The sequence below is a fragment of the Strix aluco genome, chromosome 1, assembly GCF_031877795.1.
Source record: "Strix aluco isolate bStrAlu1 chromosome 1, bStrAlu1.hap1, whole genome shotgun sequence".
NCBI lineage: Eukaryota > Metazoa > Chordata > Aves > Strigiformes > Strigidae > Strix > Strix aluco.
The window spans coordinates 14579401-14602334 of record NC_133931.1 but is presented as its reverse complement, the minus strand read 5'-3'; the positions used below and the strand labels follow the sequence as shown (position 1 = coordinate 14602334).

At 39.6% G+C, this 22934-nt stretch overlaps 1 protein-coding gene across 4 annotated transcripts in view; it reads right to left on the bottom strand.

The window, feature by feature from the left end:
• Nucleotides 1-1640: 1640 nt before the first annotated feature.
• The window catches only part of ENPP2 (ectonucleotide pyrophosphatase/phosphodiesterase 2), a 72726-nt gene continuing 51432 nt past the window's right edge, over nt 1641-22934 (bottom strand). For 3 of the 4 annotated variants that reach the window (XM_074850092.1, XM_074850258.1, XM_074850326.1), the window contains exons 13-25: nt 22016-22141; nt 19683-19714; nt 18766-18893; nt 16612-16699; nt 16374-16461; nt 15301-15473; nt 14967-15018; nt 12388-12524; nt 11750-11885; nt 10432-10509; nt 7762-7894; nt 6982-7138; nt 1641-2252 (exon numbers count right to left, since the gene is read on the bottom strand). In XM_074850092.1, the coding sequence (XP_074706193.1) occupies nt 2082-2252; nt 6982-7138; nt 7762-7894; nt 10432-10509; nt 11750-11885; nt 12388-12524; nt 14967-15018; nt 15301-15473; nt 16374-16461; nt 16612-16699; nt 18766-18893; nt 19683-19714; nt 22016-22141 (1499 nt within the window). In that variant the 3' untranslated portion in view covers nt 1641-2081. The remainder of the gene's footprint in view (nt 2253-6981; nt 7139-7761; nt 7895-10431; nt 10510-11749; nt 11886-12387; nt 12525-14966; nt 15019-15300; nt 15474-16373; nt 16462-16611; nt 16700-18765; nt 18894-19682; nt 19715-22015; nt 22142-22934) is intronic. The other variant, XM_074850177.1, reaches the window with a different exon arrangement.

Below are 22934 nucleotides of genomic sequence, written 5' to 3'. Positions count from 1 at the left end.
AGCAAAGCAACAGATGAACATCAAAGCAACACAGTAGTGGTGGTCTTTGGTTTAGTTTATGAACAATCACAGTATGTCATTGCTAAAGTCGGAGTTGGAGAAATTCAGTCTTAACTGAAAACTGTTTTAAATCCAGAGGAAATACCCTTTGTAGTACATGTAAGAACGTAAAGTTTATCATGGCAAGAAGCCCTGCCAAAGGCTTACAGAAAAATATTTCTGTGCTACCAGACAACCACAAGAGACAATTTTTAAGTTGCAAGAATAGGATGTTTCCCAGAGCCTTGTGCAGTTATTAGAATTTCCAACCTAACATTTTGGGGGCATTTTAAAGCATTCAAGTTTTGTGCTCTTCTAATTGAAACAAAATTTGGCACCTAGAATAATAAAATTTTGGCTACCAGTCACAAGAACTTTATCAACAAGTGTTAACAAGAATAATTCCAGTTTACTTCTTTCTCTTCGATGGATGCTACAGGGATGCAAGTTGCTAAAATTGTGCCAGATTAATTTTACTTCGGAGACCTGGCTATTTGTCTGTGTACACGGCTGAGATGCTTTCCAGCCCTTCCAGATTCCCTCCAGCATTTGCAAACCTCAAAGAGAAAATAGACACAAACCACTTTGGTAGAGAGAGGAAAATCTGCAACCCCAAATGATGGCTTTGTAATAGTGCCACTAGTGGGTTCAGCCTCAAGAGGCATTCTAAGTGTTAATTTATCTTTTGCACCATCTAACTACACTAACGCTAATGCTCCATACCATATGCCTTCTATAAAAGCTGTCCAAGCCACATCAGGCTGTTATCTAGATACGAGTATACAACAGTCTCCCCTCCACTGGCTTCAGACTGTGCCATCAATGTCACTCATAGGGGCTTGCCAGGATTATGAGGCCATGACTGCACAGAAGTAGCCAACAGACACTTGACCCACTTGACCAGGTAGGTGATGGTTGTAAATCAGGTGCACTATATGGGGTTCACAGTACCAGAAGTTATATATGTGCAGTCATGCCAAGGGGCTTCCTTTGAGAATGAGGGCTGGCATCAAGTCTCAGACTCAGATTAGAGGAAATCTCTGAAAATTCTGGCCATTAGAACAAGATGATGAAAATCAGACTTTCTCCTCCCAGGTAAAAGCCTACTGCTGGGTGTTTTGCAATGTCACCTCTGTCAACATCTGCCTTACCTCAGTTTCCCTCAAAGTCAAAGCAAAAGACGATGGAACAGGTATTCCCAGGAACCAGCCCAGAGCAGTGGCAGCAGAGAAGGGACTCAACACAGCCCAACCGATGGCAGCAGATGTTACCTTGCATCCTCCCCACGGCTCCAGAGCAGTGCCAAGGCTAAGTGGCCTCAAGCATGGGGTACCCCCGGTAGCTTAGGAGACCAGCCCACCTCCTCTCCCAGTTCTGCCCCTATGGCAAAACCTAACCAGTAATGACTACTGTGAGTGTTTGTTTTATGGTCTCACTGCTGAGCACCAGGGCAGGGCACCTGAGCTCCTGTCAGTCCTCTTACCAGCAAACCTAAGCTCTTGAGAAGGGCTCTGCCCAGTGAGTAAGAGGGATCTGACAGCACTCGGCTACCTGCAAGTCCCTTTGAATGTCCCTGTGAAAGGAAATCAAAACACATTAAAAAAACTGAATGTGTGGTTTATTATATTTAAGATGCTATTTGTCTATAGGGTTTAAATATGTCTGTCACATAGTTAACAGTAAATGAATGTAATTTTACATGTTCAGTATTTTGATACACAGTACAGGACTACAAGTGTGGTAAAGGAGCATGGGAAATTAATATTTCCTTGATGCACGTATCAAATCCTGCAGCACCACTTAAAAGCTCGGAGTAAGGACTCCAGCTGCAGTATTACAAGCGCTACTAAATAAACCAAGAGACATACCTATATTAAACATTACAGAAACAAAACAAATGACACAAGGGTTTAATATTTAAGATTTGATACAGGATTAAAATACTAATATTTTTAATGTCCTGGCTTCAAATTAATAAATATAAAAACAATATAAAAATATACACCAGTTGATAAAAGGATGCACTGAGTAAGGTTAGAAAGCTAAATTTCACTTTCAAACGTATGCAGGTAAGTCTTTAGGGAGAGGATTTCTGTGTAGCTGCGACTGGTCTTTCGGAAGAAGTCCAAGCTTGTGAGCTGTTCAATGTCACGCACACGTGCAGTGTGCATTTTAAGAAGATCTTCAACCCACTTTGATTCATCCTCCAAGCTCTGAAATGTAAAAAGAATGCTTTATAACGTGCCATGTCAAAAATCAGCTTCGAAAGCAAACGCAACCTTTTTAAACATTGGGTCCATTTGAAGAATCTCTATGCCCTATTCAAGAATGACTAAGGTAAACAAGTTCCAAGAAAACAGATGTGAAATTTAACATGCAAGATGATTCCTAGAGTTTTATTTCAGGACCCATTTTAGGATGGGGTTGAGACAATGACCATAGTCAACTAGGAAAAGTAGTCCCCATGTTTCAGGTTTCAGAACAGCCATATGCTTTTAGAAGATCCATTGGTCACTACATATTTTTTTATCTCACAGAAAGAGCTCCATATTAATCACCTGTGTATTACCAAAGCCCAAACTCTAGGCTGTTTAGCTTTGAACCCTACCCCTACACATTATTCTCATCTGACCAACACCTCATCTAACACAATATTATTTTAATCTTTCCACTTTACTGTTAGGAGACCATTATGATTCATTCCACTGTTGGGACTATGGTTTATGTTGGTACCTATAAAATCATGTTATTGGAACATATGTATTATTCATTGATAGAAAAAAGACTTTCACCAAGCATTTCTCAATACAAAAAAAAAAAAATAATCAGGAAGGTGATGTTGCCAGAGTGATCGGGGTCAGGTTGCGTGGGTGTAATCTCTCTTAGGGGACTGCTCCTACTGCATTCCTTGTGCCAGCTCTGGCACATGTTAGAGCCATCCACACACTAACGTAACTCACTAACACATCGGAAAATCAGCCTGCAAAACACTGCAGTTACTGGCTGTTTGAGTGCATTAACCAGCCCAGCAACATGTCCCATGAGCAATGCAGCCAGCCCCGGGGACTGCACGGCAGGGAGCAGACGTGGGAAAAGGACAGAGCAAACAGGACTTGTTCCCTTTTGACCTCTCTGGCTGGTACATCTACACCACTGCTGGGGAAGCAAGTTAGGAATGGAGGGTTGTGCCTCCAGGCATTTGGACACCATGTGTGTGACTTGGAAATCTTGCTGATAAAAATCTATTGCTGAGCTTACTCCTGAAAATGAGCCCTTTTTTGACTGTGTCAGCACAGTCCTCCTACAAAGTGATCTTCTCACCTATGAAGACTAAGCTTCAGCAATGCCAAAGCCTACAGAACACCATAGATGTGCCACAGAGCAGGCAATGGGTCACCCTGCAAAGGCCAAGAGGGTGAGCGTGATCGTTTGCACAGAGAGGACACGAAGTACCAGCTATGTCATAGCTGGCTGCTCTAAAGCAAATATCCATGACCCAGTCAGCACTTGTCTGTTTTGAAGCTTTTCAACTCCAAACCAACTTTCCTTTCCGTGTCACTAGCAACCTGGGGCCCAAAACCAGGTCTGGAACATGAAAAGAAAGATGCAAATTAAGAGGTAAGAGAAGGGAGCATGCCCTGGAGCATCACCTGGCAGCACGCAATCGCAGGAAGTCTCCTGCTCAGCCTCCAGCCTGGTCTGCAAACCAGGCCTCAACAGCGTTATTACTGCAAATGGAATCACTGTGATATTTTTGCTGTCTTCAAGCCTTCCTTCTGAGCAGGAAATCTGCATTTTACAGAGCTCAGAGGGAAGTCCAATTGCTACAAAGCTCACTTGGAGGACTCCTAAGGGTTTGCAAAAGATCTGCAGTATGAATAAATCACAGGACTGTGAGGTTGGCAAGTCCAGCAAGATAGAATTTGCATGATGCCAGAAAATCAATCACCTGATCTAGGTTTTAGTTTTTCCGTTCCACAACTAGCCCATGAAACCTCAGGTCCAGCAGCAATGATTTGAAACACAGTGATCAGCTAATGGTATTATGTTACTGCAGAACAACAAATAAAGTGTATACATTTAAAATGCTAGTTTTCTCCATCTGTGCTGGTTAGTCTCAACCTCAATAGGACAATGAGACTTAGAAGGAAAGAACAACAGTTGAAAATATGGAGGTAAATAGAAATAGGCAATCAATTTAGGAGTCTAAACTAAAATCCAGTGGAAAAGATACCAGATATTCTGGACAAAAGGATATCTGGATATTAAATTATTAGCTGGAATTATTAGCTGAAAGTGTAGACAGGTGGGTGAAGAACTCACTTATTAAAAGAGAAGTTTAAAGGTTTTGCTGAAAGGTAAAATAGTGGACTGGAGGAAGTTTCTAGTAGGGTGTCTTCAGCTTTAGTCTTGGAAAAGATTTTGTGTAATGTTTTCATACATGCTTTTTGTGCCAAGGTCATTAGTGTGCTAGTAAAAAAAAAAAAACCAACAAACAAACAAAAAACAAACTAACAACAATTGGGAGCTCCTGTCAATGCAGAGGAAGACTGGAAAAACATACTGGAGGATGCAGATGTGAGAGCCCCTGGTATAGTATGAAATGGGGTTATCCACATTGACAGCAAAAATTTCTGCTAAGCTGGGAGCTTCTCAGGTGAAACAGCAGATAGATGTACCTGGGTGTACTGGTTGTGTGTGACTGCGAGCTACCATTATAACACAGCTGTGAAAAAGTAAATCAGATAGTATCAGAGGAGTTGTGTCCGGTGAAAAGAAAATCATTTTAATTTTGAGATCTCAGCTGGAGTACTTTATCTCATTCATGTTCCAGAAAAAAAGATCTAAAAAAAATTAGACTGGAACAGATGCATAGCAAGGTTATTAAAATGCTCATCCTCTCTTACAAGAAGAGGAACAAAGATCCCAGGTCTCCCATGAATAGAGAGAAATATATGCCTTGAGAATCATCATAAATCATCACTAGGGTAAATCCCAAAGAAGCCCAGTGAAGGGCTATTTAAGCCATACAAAAATGTTGACACAAGAATAAATGGGTATAACCTCACCATGAATAAACACAGTTTGGAAATGTAACAAACTCAAACGAGAAGAGTAGTGGTGTTCTCCAACAGCTGTGTGAAGAGAGAGTAAGCGTGTGCAACAAGAGCAGAGTTGGTGCGGAAAGCTAATATTTCTTCAAATCTTAAGAAAGCTGTGTAGAGGTTAAGGAAAAATTCTTATATTATCCCATGCATTTCATCCATAAAGTATGTGAGGTTTTACACAATCACTTCTTTGATCAAATAAGATAGAACACCATGTGCAAAAGTAAGACTGACACTGTATTTGAATCACAAAATTTTGCTTAACTGTATTTTCATTCAAGAGCTACATTTAAATATTTTTGAAGTGGTTCTTTGCTATGTAAAAAGCATAGACCAATATCTGCTAATAACCTTGTAGTAGCGCTGAAGTTCCCCCCAGAACTGTAAATACACACACCAGAAGTAGCATGACCTACAGAGAAAAGAATCTTCGGTTGGAATATAAGAAATCAAAGAGTAAAAGAGGCCGTTATTCTAAATAGTTCATAAAAAAGATTTCAACAGTTTAAGAGTACCATGACATGCAATATAGGGAGGAAAAAGACTGACTTTGTCATCAGATTGCATATGGGCAGAGATACAAGGACAGAGGCACTAATAACTGCCAGGTTACTAACTTCCAGATCACCAGCTGTATCTTGATTCGGAGGAAAGCAGTCCAGAGAAAAACCACGGTGAAATATATGTAGGACTTTCTGAGACTCCTGGTAGAAGACATCTCTGCCCAAAGCAGTTAAGAGTCTAAACAGGGGGAAGCCAGACCTGCTCAAGAGAGACGGATACTGCTCCAGAAGCATGGTTTTAAAAAGAGGGATCTGAAAGCAGGCGATGTTTGATGAATGAGAAAGAGACAGTGTTCCAGGTGAATTGTGTACAGAGTTGGAATTACTATTTCTGCCTGTAGTTGGAATAGGAGTCTTAACTTTTTGTGCCAATACAAAATTCATAACATTAATGCGTTCATTCAGGAAACGGTCTCCTGGCAGCCTATAGTGAAGTGTCTGTGTGCAGGAATCCGCACAGCTGTGTAATGGGAGAACAAGTTCAGGCGGAAGGACAAGTCTAAATACAGCTGCCTGGGAGGACTGCTGTCCTTGCAGAGCGCTGGAGCCCGTCGGACTCGACTGCTCTCCTGCCACGATCAGCTGCCGAGTGTGCATGTTACTTTCTGCAGTGCTGACCAGTACTTTGTACTTTACCAAGATTCTTACACTATGGGATCTTGCATCCTAAAGGAAGATAGGAAAGGAACCAGAAAGGTATCTGGTTATCTCTGTTAATAAGAATCCAAACGTTCCCCTTGAATCAAGACATGTTCTGGAAACAGCAAGAGCTGCCATCTACCCTAGGCAGGTTTTAGCATATAGTTTTAATACTGTGTGGGTTGGATGTAATCATGCTGTCTGATGCACCCCAACTGCCATAGCAGACAAGACTATATTGTACCTGCATATGGAAACAGACCTCAATAAAAACATCAGGCTGGCTGCCAGCACAATACATCTATGCACATAACCTCCCCGCAATCTGCTCTGAAGTTACACTGACAGTGTCTGCCAAAACATAGAAGCCTACAGGTTATTTACTGCCAACCTACTCTATATGTCAGTTCTTCCAGATTTTAGGTGTGGTAATAGTTCCATATTTTCTCTGATATCACAGAGGAGTGCTTTTGTCTAATGAGCTGAACATTAATAGAGTTGACACTTAATAGAGTCACTACCCTGTGCTTTCATTCAAGACATCAGTGAGCATTAGCATCTAATAGTAATGGGGTTTCACATGTCCGAGGGATACGTTTATGATGGGGCTACAGTAGTGCAGCAGAACTTACATTGCAGCTCTCATCATTGTCAGGCCGGTGGGGAAGGATGTATGAGAGAACAGAGAGTGGTCCATCACATTTGTCGGCTGGTTGAGTGAAATCTAAGCAGCTGGTTATGATGGTATAGTAATGAGTAGGAACGGGGATGGCGCTGCCTTCCACAAACCTGGAGGAATAAAGCAAATATTTATCCACAAAGGATAAACTTGTTTGGAAGAAGGTTACACAAACAGCATGGTCTTTCCTCCCCTACGTGTGAGGACACATGTATGTTGTTGAGATGCCTTTGATTCCTAAACACTGTCTCAAAATAAGCATTCAATTAGCTCATGTTTTGATACTGTGCTATAGAAATACCACACACCAGTGCTGAAAAGCTTCTTCAGTTCAGGGACATAGAGAGAAAGCATTACTGAATTAATGAAAGACTCGACTATTTAACTCAATAGCACTGCTATGGTTTCCTCTGGTATCCAGTTGTCAACTCTTAAATTCTGGGGAATGTTAGAGAAAATCAATTATTTGGAACATAATTCAGATTTGTCTCAAGAACGAATGAACATTTAATTTCAAAGTCAAGGTGAACAGTTACCTGCTGAATTACCATTTCCTTATTTTTACCACTGTCCTACCTACAGGAGCATTCAGTTTTGATGAACAGTAATTTTAGAAAGAGCTAGAAAATTTATCTCCTCCCAAAATTTGAGTAATGTGCAGATAATGAATTATTTAAGATAAAGCCATCATTAAGAAAAGCAACAGCAAAACAATTTAAAGACAAACTCTTACTGTTTTATTTTGTCAGTTGTGTCATGTAAACCATCATAGTCATAGTCAAAGATTGGTCCACTTATAACATTGACTCCATTTCGTTCAGTGGCATATCTTTTCACCAAAACCCTTTGGAAATAATTCCATACCTCTGTGGGGGAAAAAAAAAAAAAAGAAAAAAAATATAAAACGCATCAAAATTTGGGTAAGTCAAAACATGTCAAGATTATAAACATTTTTTTTCCCGAAAATAAAAATCCAGTGGACATAATTCACACAATGGTAGGGGAAATCAAAGACTAAGTATTACAGATTTACTGCAGCTTCATTCAGTTTGGTCAATAAAGCTTATTCAGACTTCTTTGTTCTCTGCTGATTTTTTTTTTTTCTCCAACCAGTGATAAAGGAAATGCCCAGTACCACTCCCAGGCTGGCATTGCCATAGACATTGCACAGAGAGTCTGCTGTTCCTTCACCAAGCAGTAGAAACAGCTATTCACATGCTTTTTGATGTCCCTGTAAACACTTCCTTTGTCTTTCTTATCTAGTTACAGGGAATGATGATGTGTATTTTTAATTCTAGAAAGGAAACAGCACCGTGATTAAAAGCAAAACCCAAACATTTTAAAAGGGAAATACAAAGGTCATATTCTTCCAGTTAAATTCTCCTTGGATACAAAATGTCTCACTTTCAAATTAGGTGCCATCAGGGATGACCAAATTATGGCATAGCATCTCATTACAGCAACTTCTGGGAAGAGCATGACACTTTGTCCCACCACACCCTCCTCAACCTTAAACAAGTTAAGATGCTTACGGAGACAGGAAACATACTGGAATCTCCATTTACATCATTCTTTTCCTTCTTTTTTTTCCTTTCTATTTTAGTATTAACAGAAGTGTGTGTAAATAAAATATCTCAGATTTGTAAAAGTTTAACTTTTGTCTTGTCAGCTCAGACTTAATTCCGTGGTTCCCCAGTGCCGAAGGCAATGCCAGCCTCAGCAAGCTCTCCAGTATGCCTGTCCTAAGACCGCCCAGTGCCACGCAAATTCCCTGCTTGGGCTGATGCAGGGGCCCCACAAGCAGTGGTCTAAGAAGAACCTCAGCTGCAGTAACCACTTGGCAGTACCACTCCTCCAGCTGCTTGCTCCTTCAAGGCATCAGCCTTAACAATAAAAACAGCCCAAAAAGGAAAGCTTTTTTCCCCCCCCCGAGTTTTCCAGCTGAATCAGTTCCCCACTTAGGTTCCCACTGCAGCCACATAGACAGCAACACCAGTGTAACAGGAAGCCAGGCCAGGGGCATCATCTTGCAGCTCCAACAAGGCAGGAGCTGCTTAATCCACACTCACTACTGAAAAGATGGATACAGAATTATTGCCCGGGGGATGTGATGTGCGAGCGAATTAAAAAAAACACCAACAAAGCACAGGAGGGGGCCTCTGCAGCCAGCACTGCCACCAAGGCCAGCATAGCATAAAACTGCCACCTCGTATTTCCCTTGTAGTGAAAAAAGCTCCGTATAATGAGTTTATAATCAGCTCTCAGCATTGCAATCTGCACACATGCAGTGGTTTGTAATTCCCCAGGAATGACATTAGCTCCAGCATTTGTTCTCAGGGAATCCTTTACCCACTTGTGATGAAGAGGAAGGCCACTAGACAAAATGAGCTGCTAGTGGTGGGTTTTTCTGCTGTGATTAGCATCTCAGCTAATTTGCTTAGACTAACATTAGCATAAAGAGCACTTTTATGAAGTGATTTGAGAGTAGGAAATCCCCAATAATTTTGCACTCTGTAATCAGTTAAGTGCCTTTGCTCAGATTTCCAGCAAACATCACCACTTGTTCCTACTCAGAGGTTTTTCAGTTAAAAGCACTCTTTTCTGGTTAAAAAGAAAAAGCCTCCCATAGGCTTTGATGTTTATCCAAACCTCTCTGGCCTAAAGTCTGAATTGGAAATCTCACAAGAACAGGCTCTTGAGATTCTTCCAAAGCTTCTCAATTCCTCCCAAGCCAAAAATGCCACCAGAATAGTCTGATGGTTTTCCTACCTCTTGGCAAAACTAGAGAGAAAAGGGATGTGTAGACAAAAGAAATGTTAATACTATATCCCTGCAGTGCTGGAAGTTTCAGACAGGTTTAAGTCATTCCTCATTTTCCATAAATTGGTTTCCTCTTCCTTATTCTTTATACGTAATAAATATGTTTGGTCTCCCTTTAAGGGCATGGATAGAAAAAACAAAAATAATCACTTAGCATGTTGTTGTAGTTCAGGGACAAGTGCACACTCCCAGGCAGCTGCAGTTGAGAAGTAAAAACACATTGCCTAAATACGTTCTGCGCTAGCTTGGGCTACAGACAAGAAAATCTGAATGGTCTTGCACAAACTGAATTACTGTGGCATGAAGCATAATTGCTGAACTACAGCACCTCTGTGCTCTTATCTTAGCCCAGCACCAAGGGAAATAAACCTTTCTTAAAACTTAAGCCTTTCTTGTGGTATTTTGCCTGCGCATACCTAGAACTATACAGGTGCCCACATGTATTATCTGCTGACGATGGGTAACTGAACTTTATGTTCTAAACTTCTCCCATCAGTTCATTCAATAGTCCAACACACATATTAAAAAAAAAAAAAAAAAGCATGTTGGGAAAGAGAAGTAAAGCCATGGAAAGAGCACTTACTTTTGAAGGCAGGATACATTGGAATGATATTTGTTATTAGAAAAGCATCATATTTTGCTTCTGCAGAGGAACTTAATTCTGAAAACAATAAAATAGGAAAATATTAGTGTGATTAAATATCAGAAATTCAAAGAATATAAAAGTTATTTGAAAAATGGCTTCAGAGATTAATCAAAGGAAATACTGTCATCTAAACAGCAATCTGAAGGCTATATTCAGAAGTGCACATTATGTGCATAAAATTTGTCTTTAATGGGACAGCTGAACATAGAACGTAAGGATTTTATCTTTGCTTCAACTGTCAGAGTTCAAAATATTTAATAGCTCATCTTTGCTTCAACAGTCAAGACAGTTCAAAATATCTCATCTAGTTTTGCAGTCTTAAAAGTCAGAGAGCTGCTCTGCAGGCTTTTACAAAAGAGGCAAACAATTTCCAGGGAGAGGAGTGCAGGATTATCTTCTACTTCTGAGCAAGCCTCTGCACCAGGAATTCCATACCAGAAATCCACCATAAAAATATTTCAGCCACTGAGTGAGGAAGACAGAGCAATGAAGTTCACAAGCGTGAGACAGTTGTGTCCCTTGACTATTCACTAATCCCAGAAGATCACTGTGCCAAAACTGAACCAATGTAACTGCACTAGGAGAATCTAGGACACTCATTTACACAGGTTTTCTACTAACACCATTTCTATAGGATGGTAGAAATTTTTAGAGTATGCAAGAGCCTAATTTGGATTTATAAATTAAATATATATTTTTCTTACCACTCTTTGAATTCAAAATTAACAACTCTGCCTAGATTCCCAGTTCATACAAGCTGGTATCTATCCACTGACTTTAAAGGGCCAGCTTTTGAAAACTGTACTCTAGCTTGTATTCCTACTCAGTGCAATTATTCATTCACCTTTATTTTTATTAATTAAACTGGGACACTTCACTGTTTTGGTGCATGAAGCTGGGCACCAGTTTGGAGCATCTCTCATGGAGCTGAGGGACCACAGCCATGACAGCAACTTGTGGCACTGGGCCGTTGGTCCTCAGCAAGTGCAGCAAGAGTAATGTATCCAACCCATAGGGCCCCATACATGACACCAGTGCAGGAGCAGCTCCTCTGAGGAGAAGACATCACAGAGGAAGAAAACACCCTAGAGCCAGGGGAAATGGAACCATTCCTACCTATATTCTTTCCCAATGACCTCAAAAAACCCCTTGGTCTGTTTATAATGGGGGGGAGGGGAGCAGGAGGGCAGTTCATACCTAACAAAAAAAAAGATAATTACAAAACCTCTAGGTATTAAAGGCTATATGAACTTACGAGGAGGGAAAAGAAAGCCATAGGAGAGCTGTTTGTCGCCTCTGTAGGCTGCACAGCTCTGGCTGTTTCCTGGAGAAATGCGGAGGTCGGGCCTCACACAGCTGGCCAGGTGCTCTGGGACACCTGATACCTCTGCCTGCATTGAGGAACATAGAACGAAATGACAAGAAAAGTAATTCCAGCATTTATAGCTAAAAGAGAACGATTTCATACAGTCAATAGATTACATGAAAGGCCTTGTGCAGAGTAAAATAAACCACCTAGCTGTACAACCAAATCCTTCCCTTCTCCTGTATCTGCTGCAGAGCCCCTCTTTCACACGTAGCAGAAGTCACCGTGGGAAATAATTCAAATTAAGTCGCTGATTATTCCATCATAATGAAACTAATCCCCATCAAGCAAAACTTATAAAGAAAATAACAATAGTAAATACAGCCCTTCTGCCTTAGAACTCTTTCCTTCTGAAGGAAAAAAAAAAAAAAAGCATTTTGGCATTGTTTACTATGATATTTGACATTATTTCTGGTGGGAAAAATCTACTTGGATAAGGGAAATTCTAGGACTTCAAAAATACGGGTACTGAACAGATTTCCCCAGGGTTTTTTAAGCACTTTTTCAAGAGAAAAGACAGCACTAACCTGTTTAGAAATAGTGTAGGATGTCCAGAGAGGCATCAGGAATGTTTCACTGTAGCCACTTTCAAAGTCATGGTGATGCAAGATATTATATTTTGTGCGGTACAGTACTGCGGGGCGCCCATATAGAAGATGCTTTTCTACAAATCAGAAGAAATTACATTTACATTTATTACTGAAAGCCTTAAAGATGGAAAAAAAAGGGTTGGCTTTCCAACACAGGCTGATTTTACAGTGCTCCTTAATGGGATACTGACCCTGAATAACCACTAAGGAAATCTCATAACAGAGAGAGAAGCAGTTCTTCAGTAGTTTTGGTTGGAATCCCCAGTCTAGGCTTACAACCCACTTAAAAGTCCTTTCTGCATTTGAAAGCTTGTCGGGGTCATAGCATGGAGAGAGACTGTTTCTCCAAACACAGGAGACTCCACAAGGATCCTATCACTCTTCTCCAGACTTTCTCTCCTTCCTATGTTTTTTTGTAAAGCCCCTCTCAAAAGCAAGGCAAAAGTGGTCACTCACTAAAAGAACACTTTTTTCCATTTGGCTGATACAGATGATGTTCTGAAGACTGATGTGCTTTTTCTGTCAGTAATATCAAAGAAAAACAAACAAAGCAACCAACCCTTTTCCTAACTTTGGCTACAAAAAGACACCTCCAACTCTGCAAAACTAGCTTTTTTTTTGTCTTGGTGATATGTTATGGTTAAATGTCACTAATACCTCTGACAATCTTGCTTATAAAAAGACAAAAACATCATTGAAAGAGATAGAAGAAAAATAAATTTACTGGCTCATCTTGCCTTGTGCTGCAATGATTGCAATTGATTTTGATAACCATTTGGCAAACACGCTTGCCTCACTTTTAGACATCAAAACATAGAAACAAGGAAAGCAGCCTAACACTGTTCATAGATAGGCATTTAACTTGAAAGAAAAAGGCATGTTTTATTAGTGTTTGAGTCCAAATAGAGAATAATTTTATAGGACACAGGGGAAAAAAAAAAAAAGTAGGAAAAGCCTTGTCTAAGGACAAAGATGATAAACTTGCTTTATTCAAGAGAAGCTGAAGTCATCTTTTTCTTCTGCATGTGAATAACATCAGCTAAATATGCATGGTGCACCATGCAGGAGAAGGGAATTGCCAACTAAACACAGGAAGATCCATGAACAGGTGCTACAGCCTGTCATAAAATACAACAAAATATCTTGCACATAGCAGAACTGCTTGTTGTTTAAATAAGGGGGGCACTTCATTCCACTTAACAGACAACTTACAAATGAGCAAGTGAGATTGGTTTAAATTCTTATATCTTAAAATACATCAGAAATACTGTTTTTATATTACTGAAGTAAAGAGCATCAAAACCTTAAACCAAATAAAGATGTTGAGATATCTAGGAGAACAATGGTGAGGGTGTTTTTTCCAGATGCCAGAAATTGCCACAACAGGAAGCAGCTTGTCACTAATTGGGAAAATCAGTTTAACAAGATGAAAGCTGCAAAAAGACAATTTAACTTACAAAGAAAAGGAATCATTTCACCTCTAGAAACTAAAGGATAGGCTGCATTGCCTGTTCAAAACAGAAAAACTGAAGAAGTAGCTTCATAAGGGACTTTAAAAAAAAAAATCTCTTTAGTCATCTGAGCAATATGATTTGAAGTATCTCAAAAATCCATGTCTAAACTCAAAGCTCCAGAATTTGCTAATTTGAACAATCGCTTTCATGAGGGGAAGGCTGTGAATTGTTATGCTGAACAGATCACAATTGTGAGAAGGAAAGCTCTGCTTTGGTGTGCCTTCCAGTCAGTATTATTGCTCAGAAAAAACGTTCCCATCCCCTCTGGTCCTGTTGCTATATTTTAACCTGGACCATAGCCCTGGTGCATCTGGGAGCAGAGCCACACAAAAGTCAGTGCTGGCATACAGCAGGGACTAGTGTGCAGGAGAGCAGGGGATGCTTTCTCCTGGGAGTAACATTAACTTGAATGCTGACGAGGGACAGAAGTGCACTGAGCATCCCTGAACCAGCAGAGCATTTCTGCACTTGTTTCAGTGGATAACCTGCACCCTAAAAAACAAGCATTAAAGACCCAGTCAGGAATTGTCAAAGCAGCTGTACCATCCTTTCTACCACTGACCTGGTGAAACCTAAGCCTGAACAATACTGGTAAAACACAAGTGTGCAGACGTGGTCCATGTTTTTTACCCCATTTATAGCTTGTGGTTGAATGCAGTACTGCCTCATGCACCCTCTCCTTTCCTCATCTCTCCGCTTCCACAGCAGAGATCAAACCTCCTAAAGGTGATGGAAAGGAAGAGCACTAAAACTTGTATCACTTTGAGTGATACTTTAGTCCTGGTTACAACAAAAGATAGTGTGCACTCCCTCATGTGAGTAGCACTTATCTTGCCCACTTATCTCATGTATGTCTATGTGTTATTTTGATAGTTATTTGATAAGACTGTTTACTACACATTAAGTAAACCAAAGCAGGAGTTTCTCTCATATCAATGACACAAAGTAACTTGCAAAAGAAAACAAAAATAACTTTTATTAACCGAGGCACCAGGATCTTACCTTCTGTTCCCTTGACATGAAAGCGCTTGTTGAGTTCATCCAACTTGTTCTTCTCAAGAATAGAAAAAAGGAACAAGATTAGGATCACTGGAGCATTCTGACATCTCGTTTTACTAGGCATCTAGCAAAACAAAACTAGCGCCATAAAACTGACAATTTTTTTGTTTCCTGTTTTACAAAAAGCCATATTAGTTCCAAAAGAGCACAAACACTTCACAGGAAGGATCTGGGAAATTCTTACAGATCAAACCCTCTCAAAATAGATAAAATGGTTACAACTTTACTAGGCAACTACTGCTAATAGTGAAAGCATCAGCAGATCCTAAACACCTACCTTATCATCACATGTACATCCTATATCAAAATCTGATGCAGAAGGTAGAGCGACAGGATAGAGTGGTTTAGCAACTTCATCTGGTACAGTTGGTTTATAAACATTGGCTCTCAGCAGGTGATTTAAACTTCCGTGGGTGCCATTATTTGGAGCAGGCTTTAATCCAAGCAGATCTATGAAACCACCAAAGATGAATGATGGTTAGATTGCAAACATGTATTCAGCAGCATCTCTACCAAGCCAAGACATGTATTTGCAATACTGTTTACACCCACAACATGTTAATGCTTTTAATGTAATAGAAGTACTAACCTCTTGTCCAAATCATAAAATTGCAGATTCTGCCTGAATAGTATGGTAGCATTTATGACAAGAAGGTCGATTTGCATCAAGACACTGGAAAAGAGTTTTATTATAACTACTTCTGCACCTTCCAGTGCAAACCTATGGTCAGTGTGCTGGCCTTACATCAGCCATCTGGAACACAGTGTTATTAGTCACTTGCTTTATAGATAAGGAATAATTACCTTTTTGGTATTTCATGTTTTGAAAAAAAAAATTAAATAAGTGAATTACACCTTTGGCTTGAAACTTTTATCGCCCTGGAAAATCAGTATTGAAGAAAAGATCCTAATGAGTATGTGCATACATAGTCAAATTCATCAAAGTATGAGTTCAGAAAACATAATCATAGCAGGAGATGCCATAGAAAATTAAGTGATGCCCCTGAGCTGCTCCATGAGCCATGCAGGTGCAGAAGCAGTCTCTGAGCAGAAACCTCCTTCCTAGACTGCTAAGGTGTGGACAACACACACTGTAGTGGTTTGTGTTTGATATCTGCTAAGCTGCATGCAGCAAAATTATGGTAATCCCTTTTATTGGCCAGCTGCTAGAGTAGAGCAAGCTGAGGCCCTGGAGAAGTGCCTGCTGGCCAAAAGGCAAGTGCTTGAGAAGTGGGGACTGGGGAGTGGACACTGGGAGGGAGTCAGGGCATGAGTTCACGGGTGCCTAAATGAAGCCCTGATAGCTATAACAGTGTGTTTCTCTTGCAATTTCTCAAACAGGTAGCTTACCACACATGACGTTGTAAAGTTCAATATTTTCAAAAGGAGGTACTTTGGTCTTGTATTTGAAGGTAGGGCCATAACCTATAAAGACAGTCTTAAAAAAAAAAAAAAAAAAAAGAGAGAAGAATATAAAAGAAGAGCATTAAAAGGTAGGGTTTTTTTCAATGAATATTTACATTTTAGAGACCTCCAATTTCTTCTGCCTTCAGTGGCCCTCCCACAAAAGTTTCTGCATTGCTCATACCTGCATGCTGTTTATCTTGTTGTCATAGCCATGGTCTCCATGGAAGAAACATTTTCCTGTTGGTTTCTTGTAAACGTCCATAGCTTTCCTAAATTGAAAAAGTATTACAAAATTTCCTCAAAGGTGTAGGTATGGTGGCTGACCTGGCAATTTAGCTTGAGTGTAGGAGGGATAAGGTTACAAGGTAATGTATTGCTTATCTTTCTTGAATAGCAGTAGTGGGGACTGCAAGCTCATTCAACAACACCAGGGTTTCTCCCTCTGCTCCCGCTATAAGAGTCAGCTCTTACTCACTGATGACAACCTTAACACCTATTTACTTATTTTCTCAGACTTTCTCATATCACATCATCTCCTACAGACTGGAGATATTTTGGACCGTATTCTTCCAATTCTTGAAAGGCCAACGGAGGCTTCTAAGAAAACACTTTCATGATGTTACAATGCTGCAAATGTCATACAGTGCTGTAAAGTGCTTTCACCTGTTTGCTTTCCACCCAATGAACAAAAATGGGGAGCAGAAACAAAGCTGGAGGGAAAAGAGAAAGATTGTAATGAAGATAAATGGCTGAGAAAATAAGTGCTGTATCATAGGAACACTAACTATCAGCTTGTTACTGAGTACTTTTTTTACAAAATATGTGGAAAAATAAAGTATTGTGAAATAAGAATTATAATTACCGACTTGTTCCAGAGTACTTTCTTACAGTTTTATGAGGGCCATGTACATGCAGTGGACCAGATTATCCTACAAGTTAATTTCTTCATCTGCAATGAAATGATGCTCAGCCAAAGTTTGATTTTGGCCTTGTAAATTACTAGAGTTACACCAATCAGATCTGTAACTACCATTTTCCTGGCTGTGAATATACAATGAATTACAGTTACATTAACAAATGAATTATTGTTGAATAAGATTTCAGAAAATCTAACAAATAAATAAGCCAGAGAAAGTCTGATGTAATTAATAAGAAATTACTAAATGTAAAAACTCGGGCCATCCCATCAGTTCCAGTAAAATTCTTAAAACTAAAACTTTTATAGGCCTAAAACTCAGAGTGTGATTCTTCGAAATGTACATGAACCCTAGCCACAGAAACTGCATGGGGAGGCAGGCCAGCCAGCTAGTGGAATTGTGCAAGAAAGTAATTGGGGTTTCTCATTCACTGCTTTAGCAGAGTGATCCTTGAATAATTCATGGAAAGATAAGCACAGATGTCAGAGGCACTTGCAACACACCGTGTGTTTGCCTGGCAGCTATATGGGCAAAAGACCATACCATAATTTAAAGCTTGTAACAGACTACCAGGAGCCAAAAGCTGTGTCATCTTCTAAGAACCCCTGAGTCAGCTTTATGCATAAAGACCTAGCCATTCTCATACTGTAACACACAACATGTGTCAAAACGATCAAAACAAGAATGTATATTAAACCAGAAAGGGGTGCACAATTCATAAACAAAGGCTACTCCTCTCCTGTTCACTCTATACATATATGTGTCAACTTGTTTTTCCTTGCTCTACTTTTAGCTAAGAATATTAAAAGTTGCCCATATTTTATAACTGAAAATTCAGAGGCATATGAAGAACCACCACGCAAACCAGGGTGTTCTCTGAGCTAAAGCATCCTGATTTTTTGTGGATTTGTTCTGCAACAGAATACACTGCCAGCACTTTGATGGCCACCCTTCCACATGTTCTCAGGTATTCAGCCACTCTGCCAATATCTCCATCCTCTTTCCATCCACCCATTGCATTCACTTAGCCTCTTGTTCCCCTAGTCACATATGCCTTTCTCTTCCTCCCATATTCCCTGATTCCTGGTTGGAATAAGCTTGCATCTCATTAAAAAAGCTTATAAGCTCCTATATTTGAGCTAATCAGTTAAAAACCACACAGCTGCTTGAGGAAACCAATCTAGGTTTCTACCATCTATCCAATTACTAATTTTCCCAAACTTTAAAAACAATTTTGTGTTCTGAGCCACATCCCCCTGCAGCAAATGTGATTGGTGATTGAGCCTCACCAGGAGTTCTTGCTCACAGGGTACAGGAGTGGGATGCTGACAGACAGGGCAACCCCAGATGTCTTATTTTCTAAAAAAAAAAAAAAAAAAAGGCTGAAAATCAGGAGGGAAGCAAAAGCAAGAGTTTACCTTGCCACATGCCATTTGCGGTCCACCAGTAAATGGACATCCTCAATTCTTCGGTTGTAAGCGTAGTGCAAACGTTTAGGCAGGTGCTGTTTCAAGTAAGGCTTGAAATGCTGGTCTGGCTTTCTACACTGAAAAACAAATGGTTACAAACAGCACTGCTGTCAGTTAGGTTAGACACACATAAAACCTTGAACTACAGAAATCAAGCTGTTAAGGTCATTATTGATGATGTCTTGAAAACAAAGTATACATCTAGAGTATGTAGTCCAGCCCTTTCTGTGCAGTATTTACATAAGACCAGGACTCAGGGAGTCATTTAAAGATGTATTTGGAAAGCTTCATTCTCATGATGGTCTTCTTGAAAGCATCATGCAAAACATCACTTACTTAGCTCACAGATGAAGAATTTTATTCTAACTGGACCAAAGCTCAAGTTTTGGAGGAAAGCTGAATGCTCAAAATACATTTCATCTGCAGATATATTTAAAGCCATCTGGTTACAAAATTTGATTTTTTTTTTTAATCAGCTTTTTAAAAGCAAGGTTATAGTTGAAGGCTATCAAATGAACTTTTTCAGTGTCTTCAAAGTGCTAGTAAAATATTTACCCTAAAAGATTACTTTCCATTTCTGAAGGAATGAATAAACAGACCAATTCAGGGAGTCAAGATGATCAGGGAGATTCTGGCTCTGCATTGCCCAAAAAGGTTCTAAAAACTACTACAGCAGCAAACAGTGGAACTTATGACAAACATTAATCTGTACTCATGAAAGGCACCATTTAACACTCTTTATTCATGTTAATGGTTGGTTTTCCTGCCTAAAGAGTGAGGAGAGAATGCTGGATAATGCTCCAAATTAAGATGTGAAGTGAGCAATGCAGTATAGTCAGAGATACCTCCCAGTCCTAGATACTTACTGTCAGGTTGGCAACAATCACTTTAGGGTCATCTGTTAAAGCAAAGGGGAAAAAAATAAAAGACAAAAATATAAAAGATGAACAATTTGCAGAAGAAAACACAAGGTAATAATGTAGTTTTACAGAAGCGTTCTTCCTAAAAGTTGGCTGATCTTTACTAAAAGTACACTGTATATATCAGATAAGATATCCTGAATGTGAACTAAAGTTTAACTGTATACTCTTTACTTAGTGATATTACAGTTGCTTAGGTAGCGTTTCTCACTGTTTTATGATTTGGTCCTTAGTTTAATATTTATTCTATTTTCTGAAAACGTATACTTTCAAGTCTTTTGACTGCTCTCCTTTAAAATAAAAAATCATCCCCAAACACAAAGACCTTTCTTGAAAATTTTTGAAAGCACATTTGAATGCAACAACGCAGAAGCGGTAAGATAAATACATAGCATTTTTTCTCTCTGTTAACATTTCATATATTTCATAGCCTACTACAGAGTAGATGTAAAAACGCAGTAAAATATTCTAGTTACATCTTTGGACTATTAAAGGGACATGCAAGGATGTAGAAAGCCCAAAACCACCAACAGTCCACACTAACTCCATTTTCTTCCAGAGTGGGGTGAGGGGACTGGGGGGAAGCATTTTTCAGCCCTGAGAGAAAAAACAGGCTAAGAGAAAATCCTAGGAAGTTAAAAATCTCTTGCTTAACTATTACTGTTTTTGTTGCTTAAGGCATGAGCTTGCTGAGCTTGAAATGAGTTCTGCTGAAAGTCAAAACACAAGCTACAGGCTTATTCATTGCAAAGGTGTGTCTGCAGTACTGAGGCAGTATTATGGAATAGGAAAATGGAGGATGAATAAAGTTGGTAATTTGCCATTTGAGGAGGCAAATCCCAGTTCTAAAACTAAGCAATATGCTACTTTGTTCTATGTTCAAACTGCTGATTTATAAGCAATTGTAAACAGTCAAACAAGGAAGCTGCAGACAGAGGCCAAAAGAGGAAAATGGTATTGTGGGAAAACCAGTAGTATGACTCAGAGGTCAGTCAGACAAGCTGATCTTTTTGGAAGCTATTGCCATTCATCCTCCAAAGAAAACTAATTTTTCTCAGCAATTTTGGAATTCAAGAGTTGAAATATCTTTTTTAAAAAACACCCTCTTCTCAGAACTGAAATGCAAGTTTTCAGTACACTGTGAAGTGTAGGAATTCAGTATGCTAGACTAGTAAGTTGTGTCATCAAATGCACTATTTTCAGCAAATCTTTACATACTCATTCCATATTCCTAGAGCCTAAATACCCAGGTAAATTAGTTTACAGTAAAATAAATGCATACATGAATCTTTATCTAAAAAAGTTTTATCACATTCTTATGATTTCTGCTACTATTCTGAAAATATTTAATCTTCAAAGATCAATTTTTTTGTGAAATCTGTCCTCAACCAAAGTATATATGAAGTGTTATGAGGGGTCAGTTGGCTGTCCCAGCTACCTGATCTTCCCCTCTACCAAAAGTTGTCACCTTGCAAAAAACACAGGTGGTTATAGTTAGTTTATGAGTTTCACAGTTTGCATGGTAGCTTAAACTGCTGGCAAAGCCAGGTTTGCCCTGGTACAGTGAACCAACAGAGCAGTAGTGGGGCAGCTGGGTCTGTAATGCTTTAAACCACAGGACTGACTTCACCAGAGGACTCCTGGCTGAGCCCTGAGTGCTCTCATCAAAGATCAGCTAATCTCAAACACCAAGTCAGGGTGAATTTCTAACAGCATGGTACCAAAACCCAGCAAGTTCTACTGTCAACACTGACCCTGAATGCATGCTCTAGATCTCCTTATATCCTTCAACATCCCCAACCTGTTGCTGTTTAGCAACCCACGCTGCTTCTCACCTGTGCCAAAAGTATGAAGAAGATACTGAATTCAAAATTAACAATTCACTTTTTTTCTGTGTAGCACAGAAAATGTACCAGACACTTTTTTAATATCCAGTCTGTACAGTGCTGAGATTTTTGTTGACAGAGGGGAGAAGTGCATATATAAAACTTGCCACGATGTGTAAGCTGGCATGCGAAGCTTGCTTTGGGTTCCCACTCCTCCCTTCTATAAAAGGGTGGGTTTTAACCCAAAACATTTCAGCCATCCACTTGACACAGCTCTACTGCTGTGGGGCCTATGAACTACAGACTGGGAAGAAAGAAAGCAGCTGGTCTTCAGTGGGCTTCCCTCTGCACGTCCTGCTGACACACTGCAAACTCATACCCTCTGGACAACATCAGCCTAAGGAAGGGGATGGAGTCTAGTTCTCAGGACATAAGGGGTACAACTTAACTTACATTTTAGGTTATTGCTAGACCTAGGGCGAATTCGCCCTAAAGATCCAGGCAGCAAAATGATATCTTCCACATTAGTCAGATAGTTGCTTAAAAATTCAGTTCTTTCACAAGTAGTGTCTTCCATCCCTGCAGAAGGAAAATGCAAAATTAATCCAGCTTGATAATAAACATGTTTTCCAAAACAGCACAAAAAGAGACCCCAAACAGCCTATGTATTCTTTTCTTTTGGATGACTCTTATTCTTGTTCTTTCCAGTCATGTAATTCCAACATCAGACACTGGTAGGATGTCAAACTAGGGGTGATTTTAGCACTTGCCTACAAAGAGAAATACCAGTTTCAATGTCGTAGAAACAGTCACCACATATATGATGTGTGCACTGACACATCTCCAAATAAAGCTCACGGAAAAATCAAAGTCTGTTTCTAGTTTAGTGTACTACTTTAGGGATTATTTTTTCTTAAACAAAGGATTTTAAGAGAAATCACACACAAAAGGTATTGTCTGTTGGTGGTCTGTTCTAAGGCAGTGCAGATAAACAATTCTCTCCTACAGCCATTTGTGGCTGGAAGGAATGTATTGCCAGTCACAGGCGGTTCTCAGCACAAAACATGCCTCTCCTGGAAATCCTTTCTGTCCTTACCCTTCTCTCCCCACAGCCAGAAAGGAGGCATATTCCATTTTGTTGCTAATGTAGCAGTTCTTGTGAGACTTTCATAAACAAAGATCTAAACAAAACAGGACCTTTGGTAGCATTGCTGAAAAGTTATGCAAAACCAGATTTATCTCAAACATGGTCACATTTGTCTTTAATAAGACTTTCTTTTTCTTTTTTTCTTTGTTAGTATTTACTATTTCTTCTATTGTAAGTTTCTTCTGATGTCTGAAAGAATGAGATTTATCAAATAATATCTCTGCT